Source organism: Alligator sinensis, unplaced genomic scaffold (assembly GCF_000455745.1).
Source record: "Alligator sinensis unplaced genomic scaffold, ASM45574v1 scaffold919_1, whole genome shotgun sequence".
Lineage (NCBI taxonomy): Eukaryota > Metazoa > Chordata > Crocodylia > Alligatoridae > Alligator > Alligator sinensis.
Window position 1 is genome coordinate 572,582 of NW_005842191.1, and position 2,327 is coordinate 574,908.

A 2,327-nucleotide genomic window follows, 5' to 3' on the forward strand; every position below is an offset into this window, starting at 1 on the left:
TCCATGCTAGACTGTATTTGGAAAGGCAAAGAGGAAATATGCACACCCACTTTGTTAGACTAAGAGTTTTAATAAAAATAGGCATTGCCCATCTGTTATCACTCGACACCACAGAGGAGATTACACAGGGACTAAGACAGAATAGCAATAATCCATCTGGTATAAAAATATATATATATATATATATATATATATATATATATATATAATGTTCAATTAGGGAAGAATTATATGAAAGGGATTATATGATGTGGTTGCCTGCAATAACAGGGGACTAGACTCTATGGCCCTGGACGTGCTTTCCAGTTTCTAACTGGTTTCTAACCACTGCTTAGGAGGCTGACAGAAACCTGGCAAAGAGCATAGAAACTGTGTTTCCATCAGTACAACTAGGCTGGACATGCCATAAATCTAGAGCTCTTCCAGTGAAGTCACCGAGATGTGAATCTCACCCTTCAGAGACTCCACAACACAAGCGGTACAGAAGAGCAGTGTGCACCATAGAAAGCAGCCTGGGCAGGACACTTGAAACTTACCTTTCAGAGAGCCTGTCCTGCAAACATTTGTAGGGAACAGAAGTGTGCATTGCTCCTTCTGGCTAGCTGGTGGGATCTGGGTTGTGGAAGAAACTGCTGGCAGATGCCCCACCCAATTCCTCCCTCCTTCAGTTGAGGTAAGGAGGAGACTGCTTCCCTCCTGCGGAAAAGGCTCTAGTTTCATCTTACATTTCCAGGTGAGCTGGAACAACACTGCATTTAGCCATATGGGACTGCACCACTGATAATCAACAAACGTAAGCAACAGGAAAGCAAAGTTTGGTAACCAATCCAGGTGCAGACCAAATGCAGGACAGAGGATAAGGGGAGGGACAGGTCACTTGCTCAGAGAACTCTGTTACTGGGAGGTGAGGCACTAATTCAAGGCTGTACATGAGGGGAGATCCATGCTTCAATTCTGGTGGGTACAACTTGCTGAATGTTCAGTCCATGGCCTTATTTGGCTCTTGACTTGACAGCGCTGGTCTGAGGATACTTTAGTAGAGGAGCTTCATGGCCTGGGACCTGCCAGCACATTTCCACTCACTGGTATCAGCTCTTTTTTGCTTGTCTTGCTGCCTCTCCAGGCAAAGCTGCAGGAGGGATGTTCTGGGGGGAAAAGATGCAAGTCAAAAAGACAAATGTAGAAGTTGGGCCAGGGCCCAAGGATCCTTGATGGAACTACTGAGAACTCAGCACCTCCAAGTGTTTCAGCAAGAGAGAGGAAGCCCCTGGGCAATCAGCAAGTCATGAAGTTACTCCCTCTGGATGGATCCAAGGCACTGCCACTGCCTGCTAGTTCCTGTAGATTCTATTGGCTGTAGCCAGTTCATTTCATGCCAGTCTTTAGTCTCGTTAAAATACCAAAAGAAAGTTCCTTCCTCCCCTCCCCATATGCTGTGCAGGCAGGAAAGCTCTAGGGAAAATGTTCTATCAGGATTCTAGCAGTGCTGCTCTAACAAAAGTACTGCAAGGCACGCTGGCACTTTAGTGCTTGAGCATGCCCTTGGGAGCCAATGGCCGGTCCACTGGGGATGCATACATGCACATCCAAAATGGGGACCTGGATACAACAGGAACCTAAAGATTTGCTTGTTTTCTTGGTTCATAAAACCCAAATTTGCTGCTTTAATAATGCCAAGTTAGCACTGGGATACAGCTGTTCTCTAAACCTTCCCTTTGTGTGGACAGAAGTGCTACTCAAACTGTGTGGATGAGTTTGATTGGAACCTGTACCCAGCAATGCCAGGCTCTGTGCTCATCTGACCATAGGGATTGCTCCTATAGCTCACTACCATTTAGGAAGGTAGCAGGGACAGGCCAAGGGGCTTCCTTTCCTGACAGTCTGACTAAGCACTGAGGAGAAACATGATTACCTGGGACACTTGGGGTCTGCAAGGACTTCCTGGTGTTGCTCTGGAGTCGGGCGATTCGGCTTTGGCTTTGCAGACCACCCAAGGAGCGAGAGGCAGTGCTGAAACAGAGTCAGGAATGAGAATCATTTATGCCACAGGAGGGCCATTCTGAACAGGATCATGTTTGGCTGGGATGTGATTCCACCTTTCAGTAGGACTGTGCGAAGCTTTGTGTGGTGATTCGATTCGGAGGAGATCCGGCCCAATTCGGTGGCTGAATCTCCAAATCCGAATCAAATCAGGGGACCAATTTAAAGGTCTGAATCAATTCAAAGCTCTCCGAATCTTTGGCAAAGATTCGGAGAGCTTTGATGATTCGGGCAGTCCGCGGTGGATGCAGCAGGGAGCGGCAGCCGCTCTGAGCTGGTAAGTCCTA

The 2,327-nt window shown here is 47.3% G+C and overlaps 1 protein-coding gene across 4 annotated transcripts in view; it reads right to left on the minus strand.

Annotated features, from left to right (window-relative positions):
* Positions 1–226: 226 nt before the first annotated feature.
* Positions 227–2,327, minus strand: part of KIF18B (kinesin family member 18B) — a 28,588-nt gene continuing 26,487 nt past the window's right edge. For all 4 annotated transcript variants that reach the window (XM_006026373.2, XM_025207322.1, XM_006026371.2 and 1 more), the window contains exons 15-16: positions 1,913–2,010; positions 227–1,145 (exon numbers count right to left, since the gene is read on the minus strand). In XM_006026373.2, coding sequence (XP_006026435.1) covers positions 1,048–1,145; positions 1,913–2,010 — 196 coding nt within the window. In that variant the 3' untranslated portion in view covers positions 227–1,047. The remainder of the gene's footprint in view (positions 1,146–1,912; positions 2,011–2,327) is intronic.